Source organism: Typopeltis vanoorti, chromosome 18 (genome assembly GCF_054136105.1).
Source record: "Typopeltis vanoorti isolate ZY-2024b chromosome 18, IOZ_Tvanoo_1.0, whole genome shotgun sequence".
NCBI classification, from domain to species: Eukaryota; Metazoa; Arthropoda; class Arachnida; order Uropygi; family Thelyphonidae; genus Typopeltis; species Typopeltis vanoorti.
This window is the reverse complement of record NC_143566.1, coordinates 59,732,777-59,753,415: the sequence shown is the minus strand read 5'-3', so window position 1 is coordinate 59,753,415 and position 20,639 is coordinate 59,732,777. Positions and strand designations below refer to the sequence as shown.

Below are 20,639 nucleotides of genomic sequence, written 5' to 3'. Positions count from 1 at the left end.
CTATGGGACCATAGGCACAAATGTCTCATTGGTCCAATTCTCCATTCTGATAATTGCGAACATCACTCTACTTGAGACTGCCTGTCATTCAAGAAGATTAGCCTCGTATTTTGTGTTGAATACTTCTTTTCCATTATTGTAATTGCCTGAATATAACATCTTTTATTTATTGCTCAGATAGATCTCGCCAGTTTTTGTCTTTTCTTGTTTCAGTCATCCCTATTATGTTGATCTGGTACTTATCTAATTACTCAGCTAGCTCCATTTCTTTGCCATTCAGGCTTCTTATGTTGATAGTACCAATCTTTAACTCTGGTGATGTTCAGTTGGGGTGTGCTTTCAGATTTGTTCCAGTAGCTGACTTTTTGTTGTTTGCCCTGGTTCCCTGGCGAAAACAACGGGGGCCTTATTTAACCGGCGACACCCCAGCCGGCATAAAATTTTGTCATGTCAAACTCAACATTAAAAAAGATATATTCTAACACGAACTAAACAGATTTAAAAATCTTATAGATGACAATGTTGATCCATCAGAAAGTAATGACATTATTACCTAAAATCTTTTAAAATGCTCACTTGAAATAGCTGGTACGACAGAACAGAAATAAGACAAAATTTCTGAAGAAATAAAACAGCTGGTGAAGAAACGAAGAGAAATGAAACAATCAAATAACCTACAGAATAAAATTGAATACATTGAATTGTGCAAAACTTATCACGGAAGAATTAAGAAAATTCAATTGTAAATTCATACAACAAACAATTGATAACAACTGTAGTCTCAAAAAAGCCAAATGGCAATTGATAAACAGCAATAAACTGATGGTTGCAGTCAAAGTACAAGATGGGACCATAACCAGAGATAGATATGCTATTACAAAAAGAATTAAAGAATTTTACTCGGTATTATATCAGGATGATGAATTAAATGAAGAAGACAACTACAAAATAGCTGAAGTATCACAGATTCTACCAGAAGTTATGTGGAACACCCAAAGTTTGCAAAATGGAAAAACCGCAGGTGAGGATGGAGTTATAGCTGAACTTCTAAAAACAGGTAGAGAAATAGTCTACAAACTCTTAGCAAAACTATTTACTTTATGCCTGAAGAAAAATGATGTACGAACAACAAGGAAGAAGGCTACCCTAATTCTGATACATAAAAAAGGTGAAGTAGAAGACTTGGCAAACTATCAACCCATCAGTCTACTATCAGTGGTTTACAAAAGTCTTAATTCAGAGTTTGTGTGACTCTGGACCTAGCACAAACAAAAGAACAGGCAGGCTTTCGGGGTGGCTTTAGTACAATGGACCATATTCAAGTTGTACAACAGATTATTGAATGGCGTATGCATATCATTTATCATTATGTCTTGGTTTTATAGATTACGAGACAGCCTTTGATTCAGTAAAAACTTGTGCAATACTTAAAGCATTACAAAACCAACAAGTTGAGGAGCCATATGTCAGGACCATTAAATCAGCATACACCAATGCCACAGCAGCAATTCATTTCAATGGAAAAATCTCTACTGTGGAAATACAGAGAGGTATTAAACAGGGTGACACAATATCTCCAAAATTATTCACAGCGTGCCTAGAAAAAAATATTCAAACTTCTTGAGTGGGAAAGGAAAGGTAGGAAGATGTTTAAGCCATTTACGCTTTGTAGATGACATAGTTATCTGTGCTTCACCTGCTCATGAGTTATACACTCGTATCCAAGAACTCCAAATTGCTAGCAAAACAGCTAGACTAAAGATAAACCTAAAGAAGACCCAAGTTATGTTCAATAACAATGTCCAACCAGAAATAATAAAAATCAATAATGATGAAATTAAACAAGTAGATCATTACATATACCGGGTGAATATAAAATAACGTCAAGTGTTCAGAGCCCTCTAGCGAGTAACGTATTGGACGAAACACACCAATATTCGGTAGACGTACACAGTGGAACATGGGGATTCAATTTAACGAAAAAAAAAAGTACCAAAAGTTACCAACAGGGGAAATTTTGGCGCTGTTTACCGAGTAAAATGCATTCATTTGCATTATCGCGTTTCTTGTAAGCGATCATGCAATAAAAGGAAAGCCTGTGAGATTTCTTATCATTTGCAGACTAACTGCTTTTTAATGCCTCTTATCTTACGCGAGCGTGCTTTGTTAGTCAAACTATTATCAGCAGAACAATAATGCCAGTGCTGGTCTTAGTTATTTTCGGCATATGAAAAATTTACAAAAAGGACCGATTAGCGTAACAAACTTATGAAAATTGATTCGGCAATTTGAAATTACTGGAACTCTAGCAGTACAGGTAGGTAGGGGATGCAAACCAATCAATCACCAACAAGTTGAACAAGTTGCAACTGCTATTGTGGAACAGGAGATGACGAATGTGCAGGGTACCAGTAGTGCACGAGCAATATCCCGGCAAACGGATATCGCATACGCAACGGTGTGGAAAATCCTACATTAGATGTTGAAGTTTTACCCTTATAAAATCAGTCATGTTCAAGAATTGCGCCCTGGTGATGCGACCACACTAATCGACTTATCTTTGAGATTCTTAGCGCACATGAAAGTGGATAATGCATGGCCGTAGCAGATTTTATGGAGTGACGAAGCACACTTTGATTTGAACAGCGATATTAACACATGCAACTGTCGCATTTGGGCTGCAACTAATCTGCACGTGTGTCTGCAGATGCCTATCCACTAGCCCAAAGTCACAGTGTGATGCAGATTTACAGCATCTTTTATCATCGATCCATACTTTTACAAGGAAAATCACCAAAATGGACCAGTGACCTGTTCCGTCAATAACGTCAGGATGGTGCACCACCCCACATGGGACTTCAGGTACAGCATGTTTTGCAACAACATTTCTCTGACAGAAGAATCATTAGTCGTGCATTTCCCACACCATGGCCACCAAGATTGCCTGATCTCAATCCTTGTGACTTTTGGCTGTGGGGATTTCTTAAAAGCATTGTGTATCAAGGACATGTACCCGATATTCCAACTTTGAAAGATCGAATAACGTTACACGTGAGACAAATCAATTCCGATATGTTGCAAGCCACTGTGGAAAATGTCGTGCACCTTATGCAGTTCCTGGAACATCAGAATGGTGGTCATATTGAACCTAATTTGTAATTAACAATAGACGTTATGAAATTGATGTGTGCTGTCTCTCATTTGCCATTTAGTCATTCGTTAGTCACACCTACTAAAATTAATTTGGCAGCGCCAAAATTTCCCCTGTTGGTGACTTTTGGTACTATTTTTTCCCCGTTAAATCAAATCCTCATGTTCCACCGTGTACGTCTACCGAATATTGGTGTGTTTCGTCCAATACATTACTCGCTAGAGGGCTCTGAAACTTGACGTTATTTTATAATCACCCGGTACTTAGGACAACATATCAATGGAACAAAATATCATAGATGAAATTAAAAGATGCACAATGCTTAGGTGGAAAACCTTTGGAAAATTACATTCAATATTCAAAAGCCAATTACCATTATGCCTGAAAAGAAAAGTTTTTAACCAATATATTCTTCCTATATTGACATATGACTGTGAAACATGGACACTAAATGCAGAGGAAATTCAAAAATTAAGAACACAATTTAGTGTGGAAAGAAGTATGCTTGGTATCACAAAAGGAATACCTGGATAAAAAATCAAACTAAAGTGTCTGACATCATAGGAAGAGTGAAACATCTGAAGTGGGAATGGGCTAGGCATATTGCTCAAAAACAAGATCAACAATGGACAAAAGAAGTATTAGATTGGATTCCATGAGAGGAAAAATGACCATGACGTGACCTAAATCATGGTGTATTGATGATATCAAATTTGCAAGAGTGACATGGGAAAGGAGAGCCATGGACAAACAGTTTTGGAGTAATCTTGGAAAGGCCTTCATCCAGCAGTGGATCGGCAATGGCTGATGATTATAGTAACTCCTTTTCCCTAATTGTTATTGCCTGTGTATACCATTTTGTATTTGTTGCTTAGAAATATCTTACTGGTGTTTGTTTTGTTTAAGTCACACCTATTATATCTGGAACTTATCCAATTCTGCTGCTAGTTCAATTTCTTTTCTATTGATGCTTCTTATATTGATGGCACCAATCTTGAACTCTGATGATGTTGAGTTGGGAAGTGTTCTGGGATTTGTTCCAGTAGCTTACTTTTTGCTATTTGTCCTCGTTCCTTGATGAAAACAACTGGGGTCTTGTTTAACTGGGCATGCCCCAGCCAGCATGAAATTCTTTAATGTTGTACCATCATTTTACATTGTGATTTAAGCCAATCAGAATGCAATTTGGTCAGCAAAATCCCAAGTTGCCAGCCCATCTTCATCTGTTCAGCATCCAGGTATCATGGTGCACCACGAGAAGATAAAGATTGGACGTTAGGCCAGAAGTCTCAATGAGTCGGTTGTGCACAAAAAAGGTTACGTGGAGGTCTTCTCCCAGCTATACAGCTTTGACCCTTAACCATGCTACCAGCCAAGACTTCTATAGACGTCAAGGTTAGAAGTCACTGCTAGAGGGATTCGTAGCGTGTAGTGTTCGTGAAAGCTCCTGATAAGCATTATTTTCAGTTATCGTTGATAAAATTACTTTAATATTGCGTAGTTTTGTTTGCCTTGCGTATCTTAGTGCGTCCGTTTGTGTGTTTTTGGTGTTTATAATTTATAATTTGATAAAATACGTTACTAGTAAGTATGGCTCCAGTAAGAAGGAAAATGGCGGCCAGTAATGATGGTTCGCCATCTTCTTTCAAGAACGGTAATGTAAAGGAGATGATTCAGTGTACTATCTGCGAAATGTACGCTTTGCAGAGTGCAGTCAGAGTGTGGTTAGATGATAATAAAGGAGTGAATGTGTGTAAAAAAGGGAGAATGAGGAATTGAAGCGTATTTCGGATCGTGAGCGTGATATTTTTGTCAAACTTCAGAATGAAGAAAATAGGGATATGACAAGAAACGGCGAGGTTGTACCAGAGAATTGTGAGAGTGTGAATGTAGAAAGTGTGAATGATAGTATTAATGGTTTTACAGAGAATAAAAAAGATGAGATAGATGCAATGAGTGAGATCGCGTTGTTGAATGGTGCGATACAAAGGGCAAAACAGCAGCTAGAGCGTATGAGTAAAAGTCGACTGAATGAACCAGCCAATAAAAAAAGTATAACAGGAAAAATAGGCATACGAGTGTGAACATGAACAAAATGAAGGATAGAGTGCTGTATGGAGACTCGTTAGTACGAGGTGTGTTAGTAGAGGATTTGACAAAATCGTACCAACCTGGTGCGACCATAAAGGATGTAACTGAGTCTATTACAGAGCAAAAGGAAAGGGTGAAAGAAATGATTGTTGTGGCAGGTACGAATGATTTGAAAGGAGATAAAATGGAAACGATAGAAGACCTGAATGAATTGTTTGAGGTAGCAAAACAAAAGAGTGAGAGAGTTAGAATGATTGGTCTTTTGCCACGGTATGACAGTGAAATGTTTAAAAGGAGGGCCATAATTGCGAATGACTTTATGCGTGGGTTATGTATGATGAGTGGTGTGGAATTTGTGGACGTGTGGAGTGAGCTTGATGGCTGAAAGGATCTATATAAGATGAATGGCTTGCATCTAAATGGTTACGATGTAAGGAGACTTGAGAAAGTGTTGCTGAATGTAGTGGATGTGCAAATTCAGGGAAACTAGATTTATTAAGGGGGGGGGTAGATATACAGTCCTTAGGGAGGCAGCTGAATGTATGAATGAATATAATATGCCCGAGCAAATAAGGACAACAAATCAGAGTGGGATAGCTAATATAAGGCATCAAGGTAGGGTTGGGTCTAATGGGGGTCTTAAATTCATGTACACTAATGCTAGGAGTATTAGGAACAAGAAGGAAGAGTTTTGGGCCATGGTTGGCACTTCCAGACCACAGGTTATTAGTATTAGTGAATCATGGCTGACTGTAGATGATATAGCTAGTGGGATTGAATGTGATGGGTATAGTGTGTTCAGTAATGACAGGGAGAATAAAATGTGTGGGGTGGAGTATTGTTGATCATAGCTGATGAGCTACAGCGAAGGAGAATAGAAGTTGAATTGCAGGATAGAGAAAAGAGCACATTTAAGGCCATTTGGTGCGAGATTGTGGCTAGCAGAACTAAATATACAATTGGGTGCTGCAATAGACCATGTGATGACCTTGTGCATACTGTCACCACCATAAGATGGTGGTGACAGTATGCACAAGCAAATAGAAGAAATGAGTGGAAGGAGGGTAATTATTATGGGAGATTTCAACTATGGTCGCATTGATTGGAGTGAGGAGAGAACACACGGGAGGAAGGAACTGGATTTTATGCGGTTATTAAGGGATAACTATCTGCGACAGCATGTAATGGAAAATACTAGGGGTCAGAGAGTGCTTGACCTAGTAATTACATCTGAGGATTTGGCTGTAACAAATATGACCACATTGCCACCAATTAGTGAGAGTGATCATAGGGTCTTGACTTGGGAGGTGGCTAAAGGTGTGGAATTTTCAATTAAGACAGGGTACATGTGGAATTATCGGGCTGGAAAGTATGACAAGCTTAGGAGTTTGATTGGTTCAGTGCCATTGCATGTAGAACTGCAAGGACTAGAAGTTGATAGTACATGGGAGGCAGTTAAGAAGTGTTTGCATGAAGCAATGGCTGACTGTATACCTAGAGTCCAAATAATAAATCAAGTAGGGGTTAAATGGATGAATAACACCATTAAGCCTGAGCTGCAAAAAAAGAAACAACTATGGAGTGAATTTAAGGAGAAAGGTGACCGGCAGGCACATGAACGGTATAAAGCACAGGCCAGAAGGGTAACGAGTGTGGTTAGAAAAGCAAAAAAGGATTACGAAAGAACATTGGCCATGCAGGCTAAAGAGAATCCTAAACAGATTTTTAGATATGTAGCAAGTAAAAGGAAAAATGTATATGGCAGAATGATTTTAAAGAATGCCGATGATAGGGAGGTAACTGAATCAGTTGATATAGTTGAGTTACTGAGTGAGCATTTTGCAAGTATATATCATCCAGGTGGCGACATTGCAGAAACGAATAAACCAGTAGATTATACGGGAATTGTGGTGAATGAAGTGGAGGTGAGTAGTCTATTGCATAACCTCAATGTCAATACATCCGTGGGATTGGATGGTATACCAGCTCGTGTCATACGAGAAGCAGCTAAAGAATTGTCAGTACCCTTGACCATTTTGTTTAATTTGAGTCTCGGGTCTGGGTTAGTCCCGAGGGGGTGGAAAGCGGGGGAAATAGTTCCACTGCATAAAGGTGGTTCCAAGACTGCTGTTGTAAATTACCGACCGATTAGCATATCAGGAATCATTGTCAAGATCTTAGAGAAATTAGTCAAGAAAAGAATACAGGATTGGATAGATGAAAATGGGATATTGTATGGGGGACAACATGGTTTTGTGAAGGGTAGATCATGCCTCAGTAACTTGCTCACGTTCTATAACACAGTGACGGCTGAACTGGATAGGGGTAATGGGTTTACAGTGATACTACTGGACCTTGCCAAGGCCTTTGACAGGATACCACATGGAACCCTAATCAGTAAACTGGAGCAGATGGGGATAGATATAGGGTTGGTGAGATGGATAGGAGGGTGGTTGAAGGAGATACCAGAGAGTGGTTTATGCAGGAATGGAGTCTAAAAGACGGCTTGTGACTAGTGGTGTGCCGCAGGGCTCTGTTCTTGGACCACTGCTTTTCAATTTTTTCATCAATGATATAGGAAAGAATTTGAGAGGAAGTGTTCACTTGTTTGCTGATGATGCAAAGTTGGGTAGAGCAATTGTGAATGCACAGGATGTCAAAATGTTACAGGATGATTTGGATAGTTTGGAGGACTGGGCTAGGAAAAATGGACGTCAATTTAATGTGGCAAAGTGTAAGGTTATGCACTTTGGGGTGAAAAGAATAGCAGCAGTATATCGCATTGGTGGAACCGTACTCCAGGAGATTGATGAGGCCAGGGATTTGGGAGTGTTGGTGGATAGGGATTGAAGTTTAGGGGGCACATTGCAAAAGTGACTAAATCAGCTCATCAAATCACTTGGCTTCTGAAAAATACTTTAACATGCAGAGACAAACAAGTTGTTGTTCCTCTGTATCGAGCCTTGATAAGACCCCATCTGGACTACTGTGCCCAGTTATGGGCACCAGGGTTTCTTCACGAAGGGGAGGAAGTGGAGAGGATCCAGAGACGAGTGACCAAGATGGTAGAAGGTCTGTGGAATGAACCTTATGAGAATAGGTTGAAGATTTGTGGGTTGCAGAGATTGGACGATAGGTGAAGGAGGCGTGATATGATTGAGACATTCAAATTACTGAAGGGTTTCTATAAGATTGATCCAGAAGATATTTTTGAAAATATGACTGGTGGTGGGAGGACTAGGGGCCATGCATGGAAGCTGGGAAAGAGCATGGTTGACAAGGGTGTTAGAGCTAGGTTTTTTTACTTGGAGAGTGGTGAATGAGTGGAATAAGCTTCCAGAGTCTGTTGCGAGTGCTACAACCGTGAATGAGTTCAAGGCAAGGTATGATAGATACTGGGTCAATATCGAACAGTTGTTCTTGACATGATGTTAGGGCCTCCCTCGAAGAGTCTGTCGACTCCTTGGAGTTACCCGGAACAATAATAATCATGGATGCAATGTGCATATTAAAATTGTAATACCATTGATATTACATTGAAATACATAATGGAAATGAAGCATATGAGGATGTGTATTTTATCCATAATGGCCGGTTAGGTGGTTAAGCACCTCTTATGCATACATTATACTTAAATCCAGTACACAGGATTGCTTAATTAAATTGAATGAATAGTAGAAAAAATTAGCACAAAAATAGCAATAAAAAAACAGAAAAAATAAAAACATCAGCTCCATCCTAGATAGATGGATTTACAAAACAAATAAAATTTTTAGCTGTTTAAGCATAATTTTTAATGAAGATGGTAAACTAAATATGAAAAAAAAAAAATTTATATGTAATAAGACAAATTAGCGAAATCATTAAAGCAGCTATACACAAGACACCATTCAAATCAGTATTAACTTATACATACAAGAGTTTGGTTAGAAGTTAAACAACCAGACTTGTGATACTTTGAGAAAATTTAAGGGATGAACAAAAATGATGACAGCAGAATTGTTAAAACTCCATAATGCAACTGGAAGAATGATGAGACAATGTGCCTTTTGAATGGAAAAGACCAGAGTGATTCTTGTCATGAGTAGGGAAATTTTTCATCAAATTCCTGATATGGAAATTGCTGAAAGATTTCCCTCATCATGACAAGAAACAAATCTATCCTCAGAGTTTACAGAAGAATCTTTGTATGGGCTTTTTCAGTTGAAGGTGGATTAGCCAATCTCATGCTAAGTATCAGGTCTTTCCCTTGGAAACTGTTTTTCATCCTGCATAAAGAAATCTGCCACAGAATTTACACAATTTAACAGGGAAAAAAAACTATTGGGATGGACAGATGGCATGCACTGATGGTGGTTAGTGCGATTGTGTATGCATGGAGGATTAAGTAAATGGAGATAGTGGATTGTATGTAGTGCCCTCCAACCATGAGTTTCCCCTACAATTATTATTGGAAGTAAATTTTGTTAACATTCAGGAATGTGTGAAGGAAGCTAAATCTCAGGTATGGGAGAAAGGGTAGTGAAACCATATCTTGGAGGACTGATGCAGATAGGAGTGCCTTAAAAGACAAAAGATTGACAATATTAGAATACTGACAGATAATTTAGAGGAAATCTGTCAAAAGGAAATTAGTAATAATGTAAACTTTTCACACAGTACAATCACACTCTTGATATACCCTCAAAAGGGTGTATAAAACATGATGAACTAAATCACTATGGCATCACAAAACATACAAGTATTAAAAGTTAGGAAAATATGTGGAAAAATTAGAGCAAAAAAAATCTATAAAAAGGAGTTATCACACCAGTAATATTAGCAGGAGAAAGTATTAAAAGAGGGAGGGGGAGGAGAATGAACAAACTTCTCTTCAAGAGTTAGGCCTGTTCCAGCTTCAATAATCTTCCCATCTTGCAGCTGGTCTCGCTCTCTGGTCTATATTTATCCATCTCTTCTGATAGCTGATATCTTACAGATCCTTTTCCCCCCTTTCTTTCTCTCTTTGTTGCTTGATCTTTTCATTTAAACTGTAAATATCTAGCTCCTTTCTGATGTCTTCATTTTTTATATGGTCCAATTTTGTGCATCCTTTAATTGCTTTTAAGAATCTCATTTCTGCAGCTCTTATTTTACATTCATCTTTCTTTTTTTAAGAGTTCATGTTTCTGAATCATATAACAATGGGAGTGGCCATTACTTTATAAAATTTTAGCTGTTCGTCTTTTTTTTTTTTATTCAGTGTCCTCTTAAATTGTTCCATAGTTTATGAAATTTATTTTTTCATTTATATCTATTGTTTAGATATATGCAGCCTAAATAATTACACTGTTACCTGTTCTATTATTTCATTTTGTAACTATTTTTAATCTAAAATGTTCAACCTTTAAATGCCATGACTTTTGTTTTATTTTGTGAAAATTTGAAATTGTATTGTTGGCTTATTTTGTTTAATTCATAAACCGATTAACAAACTACTGAAACAAAAACAAGCTGAAGGTGTAAAAATATGAAAATTAGGATACATAGATAAGAAAACTACAAAATATAATAAATGACAACAAAGAATTGAAAAATTGTGTAGTTAAAATGCAGGATAACAGATCAAAAAAGTAAAGCACCAGATACCATATGAAAAGAGAAACTAAGGAAGATCTAGACAGAGATGGCAAGATGATCTTGAAAACAGCAACACTACAACAACTAAGCTTAATAGTGGAAAGAGGAATTTTGTTTTTTTAACCAAGGTTCTCAAAGAGAACACATTTCAAACTTGCAAATCATATTACAAAACAATTCTGGTGTCCAAGATTACATGGTAAGTATTAATGTGATAATTAGGAAGGAGATGACAATGTACATGATATAAACAAATTTAAATCACTATTTCCTATGTTTTCCCAAAGCTAAATTGGCACTGTCAGAGATTGTTCTATGAAGACTTCTAAAAATCCCATGATGGATATCAATCTCATGCCAACTTTTTTTTTTTTTTTTTTTTTTTTTTTTTTTTTTTTTTTTAAATATTCATCCCTGCTACTCCTATTGAACAATTTCTCTAGCAGTGTTTCCAAAAAAACAGTCACTATAATCTGGCAAGTAATCTCCATTCTGTTTTTTTTTTTTTTTTTAAAGATGTATCCCACCCACAAAAGGTTGAAAGCCTACTGCACCATGGGTGGCCTAAGGGTAAATAATCTAGTTCTTCAATCATTCTGGGTCTAAAATAAGCTGTGATCTAAAACTGTGATCTCATACTAAGCAACAAAAACCATCAAAATTGGTTTTGTTGCCTAGTACGAAATCATATTGAAAGTTCTTGACAAAAGGTGGTCTCAGAAAATAGAGAAAAACTTAAGAAAGCAAAGCTACAGTGCTTTGCTTTCTTAAGTTTCTGTCTTATGATGCTCCCAAGTCAGTGCAACTGTTTACAAGTAACATCACTGTAAGAAGGGAGCTGATGGTGTCAGAAAGAGGCATTGTGATAGGATGCCAATGTTGATGGGCTATCTGTTTGGCAAATTGTTGACAAATTGGGCCATCCCAGGTTAACAATCAGTGATATCAAACTGATATCAGACTGCATACTTGGGTATGCAGAATCAGGCTATGAACCAAGTGAGAATCAAGTAGATGAGTAGAAATATAAAGCAAGAGCTGCAAAAAACTGGAATATAAAGAAAAGGTGATTAACATATTCATGAGCAGTATGAAGTGCAAGCAAGAAGGGCAATTAATATGGTAAGAAAGGCCAAATCAAATAACAGAAAGTTAGCTAAGCAGGACAAAGTAAGTCCAAAAGAGGTTTTTCAATATGTAGCCAAGTAGGAGGAAAAATTACTCTGATAGGAATACGACAGAGGCAAAAAAAAAATTGTTAAGTTGCTGAGTGATTCATTTGGGAAAGGCGTATCATCCAGGTAAAGATCTTGCAGTCGTCAATGTGACAGATATGCATGTCAAAATTAAGGTAGATGAATGGAAAGTGTCCCACATACTGAAAAAAAAAATCAATGTGAATACAACAGTGGCACTGGATGGCACATCACCCTATGTACTACATGAATGTGCAAGAGAACTGACACTGCCTCTGATGAAGTTGTTCCATCTAAGTCTTAGCTCTGGCAAGGTTCCAAAGGAGTGGAAAGAGGGTAAGATCATTCCAATACATAAAGGTGGCTCCAAGACAGAAGCAGCAAACTACAGACCAATTAACATATCATCAGTAGTTGTTCAAGTATTGAAAAAGTTGGTTAAAAAGGTAAAATCCACAGTGGATAGTTAGGGATACAATATTCTATAGCGAGCTGCACAGCTTTCTAAAGGGTAGGCCCTGTCTTAGTAATTAATCATTAAAAATTAATTCATAATAAAGTGACAGTGGAATTAGATGAAGGAAATGGCTACATTATGTTGCTACTGGTTGCAAAGGAATTTGACAGAATACCACATGGAAAATTACAAAAAAACTAAAGCAAATGGGAATGGATATGAAGCTAGTTGTATGGATAGGAAATGATGGCTGACAGAGAGACACCAGAAAGTAGTACATAGTAGAGTGGAATCTCCGCGCGGTTAGTCGAGTGGGTACACGCTCCACAACCATATGCCTGGGAAAGGAGTGTCCTGCGTTCGATTCTCATTGCCGACATGAGGAGCTAAAGATCTTTCTCAAACACAGCCAAGTTAGCTGGTCTTGGGCAGGGACTGCAGGGTTTTTTCCTCCCACAAAGCAGGCAAACCGGTCTTAAGAACACAACGTTTCACAGACAATTACATATGGTTGAGCGTGAAGGTGACTACCTCATCTCGTAGTGAGTTATGAAAACCCAAAAATGGGAGGCCAAGGCCCTACATGGGGATGTAGTGCCAATAGAAGAAAAAGTAGAGTGGAATGAGGATAAGTAGCAGAGTATCTCAGGACTTGGTATTAGGGCCACTACTCTTTAATTTGTGTATCAATGATATAAGGAAAGATTTAAAGGGATATTCAGTTGTATGCTGATGATGAAAAACTGGGCAGAACAATAGTTGATAAAAGGTGATGTAGATATCCTGCATGATTATTTAAATAAACTGGCATTGTGGACAAAGGATAATGATTATCAACTGAACGTTGTGAAATTGTAAGGTTATGCACTTCGGGTTGAAAAGGTTACATGCTATGTATCACCAGTGACGTAACGAAGGCGTGGTGAAAGAGACGCCCGCAATGGGCACAAAATGTAAAAAATAAAAATAAATAAATAGATATAAAAGTCTGCTATTTTATATTGTGTTTTTAAATTTCGGCAATATGCTGCTTTAGACACACAAATTCTGCAACACACTGCAACTCATTTTGATGGGGTTAATAGTAAGTATTTAACATATTGCATTTAGTGAAATTTAACTTGTTACATTTACATTTGTCATTTTTGGGTTAGAGGGCGCAAGTTAAACATTTGCCACAGGCAGTTAATACCCTCGTTACTGTACTGTGTATCACACCAGTGATACTAGAATGCAGGAGATTATGGACAGAGTTGAAGTTTAGAGGAGGGCACATTGCAAAAGCTGGTGAAATAGCTGAAAGGATTACTAGGATGTTGAAAAACATGCTAACAAGTAAATAGGGAAGTTATTAGCCCTTTTCACAAGGCTATGATTTGGCCACATCTTGACTAATGTGCACGGATTTGGTCACCTGGGTTTCTTTGGGATCACAAGGGTAGAGAGGATTCAGAGACAAGTGACCAAGCTGGTAACAGGTCTGTGGAATGCTTCCTATGAAGGATAGATTGAAGGTGTATGGGGTTAAAAAATTTAATTGATAGGCAGAAAAGAGGGGATATGATAGAAACATAAAATATTAAAGTTTTATAAAATTGATACAAAAGGTATCCTTTCCTTCATGATTACTTGGTGATCAGAATTCATTATTAAAAATTTTGGAAACAACTACTCTGTTATAGTAAAATTTCAGTTTAATACAAACTGAAATAATCATTTGACATTTCGACCTTCATATCAAGGTCATCTGGAGTAAAATTTTCAATATATGACAAATAGTCACAGAATTATGGATCATCTGTGGAAGTTGTATAAGAGTGTGGTTAGTAAGTGTGTGCAGACTAGACATGGAGAGTGGTAAATAAGTGGAATAGATTGTCAGAATTAGTTGCATGTGCTCTGAAGTTAAACGAGTTTAAAGAGATACGATAGGTTCTGTATGCATAAACCTTAGTGTGGGTCTCCCACGATGAGCCTCCAGACTCCATGGAAATATTGTATAATAATAATTTTACCAACAATTAGCAATATACAATTCAGTCTTTCACGATATGCAAATGCTATATGCTTAAGTAAATCCAGTTCAATCTTTAGTGCTAACTAAACTGAATAACTGCTCCAATAATTTTGGTATGAAAATCCCAATAAAAGAGCAAAAACTATGAGAAGTAAGAAACATACACAGCTTCTCATTGGAAAGCATATAAAAAAAAATTTAAATATTTCACTTATTTCAGTGAAATATTCTCAGTGGCAAACATATAGAAAAAATAAAATAATTTATCACAGCTGAGTTTTTAGTAAAGATGACAAATTAAATTTGAAATACGTAACAATAAGGCAAAATACCATGCCGGTGATATACAGACAGTGTTTCAAAATAATGTTAATTATGAATATGAGAGTTGAATTAAAAATAACAGATGACCACTGACTAGAAACTGCAGATAGAATTCCAAGAAAAATTAAGAGTGAATGAAATGGCATTAATGGCAAAATGATTAAAAATGAAGATATTAAGGAACCTGACATTAGCATTCAAGAATGTGTGAACCGAACTAATCTAAGGTAGTATAGTAATTTAGAGGAGAATGGGGAAGGGAAAGGTTAGCAAACAAGGCATATGATGCCAGGGTGGAAGGGAAAAAACCCACAGGAAGATCTAGATTTGGGTGGATTGTAACAGTAGTGCCCTAGAATATCAAAATGTAAGATCTGACAATATTGGGGTCCTGAGAAAAATTCACTTGGGAGAAAACTACTGCAAGGAAGATGGTAACAATGTAAACCTATTATTAAAACACTTAAGGAATTGAACAACGTAGTTAAGGATATAAATTAAATTAAACTTTAATAAATATTTTCCGATATTTCGGCAACGTCACGTTGCCATCTTCTAAAGGAACTTACAAAAAAAGTTACGTGCACGTAGGCACTACAACACAGAAACTGGGAATGAAGAGATGAAGCTATTGTTCTCCTAACAGTCCTGATGGTGCCCTCTAATTTCATGGGCTAAGTGGGTGTTCTTGGTCGTTGGGCTGAAGGTCTGCTGATGTAGGCCTCCCAAATTTGGGGCAGTCGCATACAACCAAATTTGTTGAGGTTTAGAGAATTTCTTAGGGCTGAGGCTTATTCCATAAAGAGTCTTTCAAATTTGTATTTGCTACGGTGTATCACTGTAGCTTTCTTCCACCGTATTCTGTGGCGTGTATCCAGAGCATGGTCCGCAAGCCCAGAATGACTGTATTTGTGAAGGTCTGCTGATGTAGGCCTCCCAAATTTGGGGCAGTCGCATACATAGTTGTATGCGACTGCCCCAAATTTGGGAGGCCTACATCAGCAGACCTTCAGCCCAACGACCAGGAACACCCACTTAGCCCGCTAGAGGGCACCAAACAATAGCTTCATCTCTTCATTCCCAGTTTCTGTGTTGTAGTGCCTACGTGCACGTAACTTTTTTTGTAAGTTCCTTTAGAAGATGGCAACGTGACGTTGCCGAAATATCGGAAAATATTTATTAAAGTTTAATTTAATTTATATTCTTAACTACGTTGTTCAATTCCTTAAGTGTTTTAATAATGCATAACCTACCTACGTTGTTCAATTCCTTAAGTGTTTTAATAATGCATAACCAACGTATAAGCCTGTCTACGAGAATCAATGTAAACCTAATTGTGCAGAACTATTATAGTATTTATTGCACCCTTTGAGGGTACACATCAAGAATTTGATGAAGCCTTTGTATTTTCCATTGCTATTTTACTGACAGTATTTCTTCTATTATCTCAAATTTTTGAGGTAACAGAAGAAAATCTGTTAACCATTTCATCAATCAAATGCACAACCGTCTCACTTCTTCCCCCTTAAGTTATGGATTCATTCAAATACTGAGTTTTGAAAGATGTGCAAATTTAATAATAAAAATGTTCCAAACAAAAAATGTCATTCAGAAAGAAATCATATGGAAAAAACTAGGGAAATATCTGCATGAAGGTAGCACCATCTGTACCTTTGTGTATCTTGAATGAATTCATAGTGACTAAAAGAACAAATCTAACAGGTACATGCTTACATTTTGCAAGATTAGCCTAGAAATGTCATTTTACAAAGAGTTGGGTGGGCAAATGTATAGTAATAGGCACTATGTAATGTTATCCAATAACGAACTACATTATACTATTGCTATTTCTCTGCAGTTCAAATCACTGAAGTCCAGGCTTCGCAGGTACACTGATGTAGTCATAGTAAAAAAAAAAAAGTTAAAACAAGCTTTATATTTCATTGTATCAATAACTGCAGTATACGGTCACTTCAAACAGAATAGGAAAATAAGTTAAAGTGCGATGGCAAGAATGGAAGGGGAAAAGATCCAGATTTAGATGGATTGACATGGCAATGCCTAAGAAGATCAAAATAAGATATGACAATGGAGTCCTGACAAAATTCTCCTTGAGGATACGTATGGATTTTATGTTGGAATCCAACCTTTGTCTACCAAATTTCAAATGTATCATTTTGCAAAATGGAAGTGGTATCGCTGCTCACCTGCCCATCTAAATCCTTGAGCTAAGTTTGGTTTGCACAGTTCTTCCCAATTTTGCACCATGTACAAACAACTGCACATCTATTTATAGATCTTCCAATATTAACATAGGAAGGCAGTAGCATAAAAAAAAAAAAAAAAATTGCTGCAGCACACTCAATTTTCTTCCTCACAAACAACTTGCCAATACCTGGAAGCCCAATCTCTAATTCAATGCAACATCATTTACTTCCTCTGCTACAACTTAAATTTCAAATTCTAACAAAACAGTCTAGTTTTATTGTAGCCCAGTAAAGAGATGATGCAAGATTACTTACAATTCTGCAATTTTGTGTTAAAGTGTCCATTCTGTGATGGTTTTACTCACTTAGAAAAGTTGGGTTAATTTACCAAAAACAAAAAAATAAATAAATCCAAGCCATAACAAAGACCCAAAGAACAGCCTTTCCTCTTTTGTGCTATTTCACAAAAAAAAAAAAAGACTGCCACAAACACTGTGTGCAGAGAAAGTAACATGTTCTGCAAACTAGTACCACTTGAAAGAAATATGAAAGACAAGATACAGTGCACTGGTACTTCATAAATAGCAGGCAATATCTAGCCATTTTGAATATTTTGAAATTTCCATGAAAACAATTTTGGTTGAATTTCATACCACCTAAAAACCATATGCTAAAATTTTAAATGAAATTTAGCATCTCAACAGGCTGTGGTTTGTCCCCCAACATGCGATGAATGTTTGTTGAGCGTACTGACCTGATTGTCAGAGCCTGAATTAGATGGATAACAGATCAGGTTTGATATCTACACAGGAATTCTGGCTTATATTCCAGAATCCACCAACTGTATTATTGGGTTCATAACAGATGAATAAATTAGATTTTTTCCTCAAATAGAACTAACGAAATCACGCTTTTACTTTGTACCCAACCATGTAGTTTCTGGTTTGGATAATTTGAAAATGATTGCGCCAGATGTTCAAATATCATGAACACAGACATCTAATTTCCTGGGTTGAAAAAAATAAATAAAGAAAGAAAACTTACATTAAGGAAATAATTTGAAAATTTGCTAAGTACATTCATGATGTATACATGTGTTATCCCTTTGGCTTCAAATACGATGAATGATTAATTTACTTTACGAATGATTTTACAAGTATTCATTTTATAACAAATGGCTTACATACTTGAACGTTCACCCATCCTCAAACCATATATTCCTTACTATATCTGGCAAAATCGTTTAATCTTTCTTTTCTCAGATGAAATGCCTTAACATGGGCAATTTAAAAATAAAAGATTTTAAAAAAAATGAAAGACTATTCCTAACGTATACTTACCATCATTCATAGTTCAACCTGAAAATTGCATTAACGCTACCGACGAAAAACGTTATCTTACGAGTAATACGTGTGACAATATACGTACGCGCGCACACATACACTCAAAACTGCACTATTTCGAAACTTACGCTAACCAAGAAACAGTGAATGGACATTTAAACTATGCAAACCTTTATTCTCCTGATTGCACCAGGCTTGCGAATATGAACCAGATGGCTCAGTCCCTTTGCTGTTCCCACCACCTTCAGTAGACACCGATTCTGGTATCTGGTGGGGAAGATATTGCTGAGGCGGACACAATGGTGGACGCAAAGGTCTTCGTGGTGGCACACCTCGCCCAACTCCCCTCGTCGCATTTGTATTCGTTGGTTCCATTACTCTTTATAGTTCGATTTAATGTGTTAAATGCCAGTACTAAATACCCAAAACCAAGTCACAAATGAAAACAACTACAATGCAACACATCAAACTACTTCCACCAGAGCTTTTAATAATCTTCGCAGCGCTACCTAATGAATTCGTTGGCGGTTATGAAGCGAAGAAATCGTTTTTGGAAACTACGATAAATAGAGAAGCCATTTTTTTTTTTCCCTCTCAATAGTAAAATTATTACAAATGACAAAAGACTGGCATCTTTTTTTTTTTTTTGCATTTATCTGTTAATGAGAATATATGGTTTCATTTAAAAAGATGAAGCAAAACCAAATCAGTTTTAAATTATCTACATTTTGGAGTTTTATACACATTCACATTTTTTTACACATACAAGATTATTAAATGTTATTAAAAGAAATGTATACACATTTCTTTTAATAACATTTATATCGGCAATTATTTTATCTGCATTTTGAGGTAATTATCAACCAAACTGAAAAAGCCTATCTTTACATGGACTTTTTCAATCGAAGATGATTTAGTCGATCTTATGCGGCGGTAGCAGGGTTCCGGAAAACTTTATTATTATTATTATTATTATTATTATTATTATTATTATTATTATTATTATCCAGGATACAGGCAAATCGGTCAATTAACACATACACACAATTTACAGGCAAAATACCATTAGCGAGTGATAAATAGCTGTCTGCAGATGGAAGACGTAGACGGAGGATTGAGTTGTAAGCATTGGTTGTGTGAGCAGAGTGCCCACGAATGTTTCGTACTGTATTAGTATCTCATTTATTATCATCAACATAAGGCATAAAACAGCCAGCCGTAAATCCTGTCATGTTCATTACATTATCTCTGAGGATTAGCAGCTCCATAACATAAATATCCGTGCAAAACTATTCACATATTAAAACGACATAGATTAGTGGTACAGTATATAAATAGAGTGCACTACAACTCTCCCATATTCTGAAGACGGTTATTTCTGAAACGATTTTATTTTACTCCGTAAATTTATATGTTCGCTCCTACTGCATCTTATTATCATATTTACTTTTCTAAGTTCTTAGGTTTTTAAAATTTGCTCTTCTCATATTTCGAGTTTTAATACACTTTTTCTGTCCAGCCTATTTTAATATTTTTCTTTTATCAACATCATATTCATTCACTGCTGATTTTATCTCGTCGTTTATACATGAACTTTGATAAACGAACTTTGAGCTCTAGGAAACTACTTAAAGGATACTGCCAAAATAGAAAAGGTAGGCGATGATTTATGACTGCTTTCATTAATGACTGTTTAATATTTTCTTAATTTAAAGAGGTTGTAGCCAAAAAAAAGTTATATTTATAGACCGATCTCAGGCGTGATGGGATAAGTACTGGAAAAATTGGTCAAAACGACAATTCAAGAGTAGATGGATAAAAATACGATACTCTATGAGAGACAACATGGATTTGTGAAGGGTCGGCCACAACTAAGTAATTTACTAACTTTTTATAATAGAGTAGTAGCTGAGTTGGTCAAAAGAAATGGTCATACAACGATTCCGCTGGAATTTGCAAATGCATTTGACAGAATACCACATAGAACTCTGTTACGCAAATTAGAACAAATGGGAATGGATATGACGCTGGTTATGTTGATAAGAGGTTGGATGCTTGACAGATATCAAAAAGTGGTATATGGCGGGTTCAGAATCCAGGCAAAAAAGCAGGTGACTAGTGATGTGCCACAAGGTTCAGTGCTGAGACCATTGCTGTTTAATTTGTACATAAAAGATATAGGAAATAGCCTGAAAGGAAATACTCAGTTGTTTGTTGATGATGCGACATTAGGT

General features: G+C 36.6%; 1 protein-coding gene across 1 annotated transcript in view; it reads right to left on the bottom strand.

Annotated features, from left to right (window-relative positions):
* LOC150096707 (polyadenylate-binding protein-interacting protein 1-like) overlaps nt 1–18,928 on the bottom strand; it is a 199,580-nt gene extending 180,652 nt beyond the window's left edge. The window contains exon 1 of the mRNA XM_090408127.1: nt 18,576–18,928. Coding sequence (XP_090264253.1) covers nt 18,576–18,780 — 205 coding nt within the window. The 5' untranslated portion in view covers nt 18,781–18,928. The remainder of the gene's footprint in view (nt 1–18,575) is intronic.
* Between the last annotated feature and the right edge of the window lie 1,711 nt (nt 18,929–20,639).